Source organism: Cibotium barometz, chromosome 64 (assembly GCF_041138505.1).
Source record: "Cibotium barometz isolate CiBa-2024 chromosome 64, ASM4113850v1, whole genome shotgun sequence".
Lineage (NCBI taxonomy): Eukaryota > Viridiplantae > Streptophyta > Polypodiopsida > Cyatheales > Cibotiaceae > Cibotium > Cibotium barometz.
In genome coordinates this window covers 18168622-18170806 of record NC_141109.1, presented here as the reverse complement: position 1 = coordinate 18170806, position 2185 = coordinate 18168622, and the positions used below count along the sequence as shown (strand labels likewise).

Below are 2185 nucleotides of genomic sequence, written 5' to 3'. Positions count from 1 at the left end.
TGATTCTTTTTCTCAACCACATCCCATTCCCCTGCCTTCAAAAAGAGGAGTCTCTTTACTTCTTATTTCATCTAGGCAGGAACACAGCTCTTAAACCAAGTGTACAGAAACACTGTCAAGCCAATCGATCACTTCAAATCTTTTGAAGTCAAGTTGCAATCTCCGGAGAAAAGCAGGACCACTTCTTAAAGTGCAAACAACTCCAAACCTATTATTAGGGTCTGCTTGAGCATTTTCTAGGTTAGCAAAACTCCGAACCTATTATTAGGGTCTGCTATGGCAGCCCTGCACCCAGTTGCCAAGTTTGGGCCAGTTCAGCAGGTTATACAAGCGGACAAGAGCCTAAACGCACTACGCACTTAAGGAGGCTCAAAGCACTTCTGCAATCTGCACCTTGCTTAAGCTTGAATCCTAGCTTAGCAAGTTGGTGGAACTGTTAACCTGCTCTAGTACTGAAGCCTCTTCTCTAAGCTGCCATCTGTAGTTCCAAGGGGAAGGCAAGGGTGACAATCATTTGATTAGGACCCCATGGTGGTGCACTTAATAACTCTGCATCGTCAACTACATTCATGTATTGGCTACACCGGAAATGATCATTGCAACTTGAACAACAACAATATCATCAATTTAGAAACATATAATCCAGAGCAGGTCATGTGTACAAACTTGTATGCAAGCACCAAACATAATGTAGAAAAGAGTTAACCTAACCTTATGCCTAACCCACAAGTGCAGATTACCAGGGGCACACGGCTACCACCATGTATATATATAAATCTATCCCTGGTTTTCTACAAAATAAATCCATATTGCCACTTTCAGGTCCTCAAGACACATGTAAATTTTTCTACTGTAGGAAATATGGCATTAAAATTTTAATAAGGTTCCCGCAGCATACTTAGGCTTTCTGTAGATGATATTCCAGCGCATGCTGCTAAAAAAAGAGCAAACAAGGGCAAGGGTATGATATGAGAGAAAGAGAAGAAAAACAAAAAAGACTTGCCAAGAAATGCAATTCTCAAGATGTAGCAACGAGGACTCCTTGGGCAGTGCCTTCTCTGCTGCGCTCTTCGTCTTTGCTGGCAATGTCGTCGGTTTTTCTGATCTTGATCTTGTACTTGGCTTCGAAGTCAGCCAGCTCTTTCTTCTTCTTGAGGAGGGCTTCGGAGAGGCGGGCGATGACCTCCTGAAGCCCTTCCTTGTTGCGCTGCACGGCGGGCAGGACCTCCCCGACCGTCCTCTCCACCAAGACCCCTCCGATCATGCGGAAGCACTTCCGCCCCTTGTCCAAGGGCTGGATGGCCCCGATCACCAGCGTGTGCTCGCTCAGCTCCATCTCCAGCTCTGTGATGTTGGAGTAGAGCTGGTTCAGCTCCGACCTCAGCCCGCTCCATCGCCCGGCCACCGCCTGCTCGTTCGGAAGCTCGCTGCTTTCTCTGCCCGAATCCGCCATTTTTCCTTCTCACTTGCGCGTGCGTTTTTGTGTGTGTGTGTGTGTGTGTGTGTGTGAGAGAGTGAGATAGAGAGTGAGGGAGAGAGGTGCCGGGGGAAGGGGGGGGGGGGGGGGGGGGGGGGGGCGGGGGGCGCTTTGTTCCCAAAACTCTGTTTGTTGGGAAAACCTAGCTGCTGCCCTTAAGAATTAGAGGGTGGTTACAGACTTGGGCAGTGGAAGCAAACCCTGGGCCGGGCAAAATTGTCCGGAAAGTAAAATGGACATTTATTGGCCGGTCTTACTAAACATGCCACGCTGCTCAATCCGTTTTTATGGAAAAAAATGTATAGGTTAATCAGTTTTATAACTAAAATTTCAACAATTTGAATCTTTAAATTCACGGCGGCTAGGCAAAATTTTACAATCAGTTTTTCTCAATTTCAACAGCTCTAAAAGATGGTTTTTTTCTGGCACAGGTGCCAAGGTACACTATTCACAAACATGATCAATGCAAAACCTTCAATGCATGGTTTTTGTGATTAGTTGTATCCTTTTTTTTGGGTGAATTTTGTGAGTTTTCTTTGGGTCACCAATCTTGTGATCTAAGGGTGGGATTTTCTTTTTTGAAGTTTTTTAATTGTCATATTTACGTACATTTAATGACCAATAAAAATGGGTTGAGTAGAGGCTACATATATATGCGCACACAAAACCATATATTCATGTTTACACACATATATACACACAAAACCA

The 2185-nt window shown here is 44.9% G+C and overlaps 1 protein-coding gene across 1 annotated transcript; it reads right to left on the bottom strand.

Moving 5' to 3' along the window:
• Window positions 1–622: 622 nt before the first annotated feature.
• Window positions 623–1636, bottom strand: LOC147603400 (prefoldin subunit 2-like). Its single transcript, XM_086796815.1, has one exon. The coding sequence runs from the start codon at window positions 1451–1453 to the stop codon at window positions 1019–1021; it is 435 nt and encodes a 144-aa protein (XP_086652941.1). The 5' UTR covers window positions 1454–1636; the 3' UTR covers window positions 623–1018.
• Window positions 1637–2185: the final 549 nt, after the last annotated feature.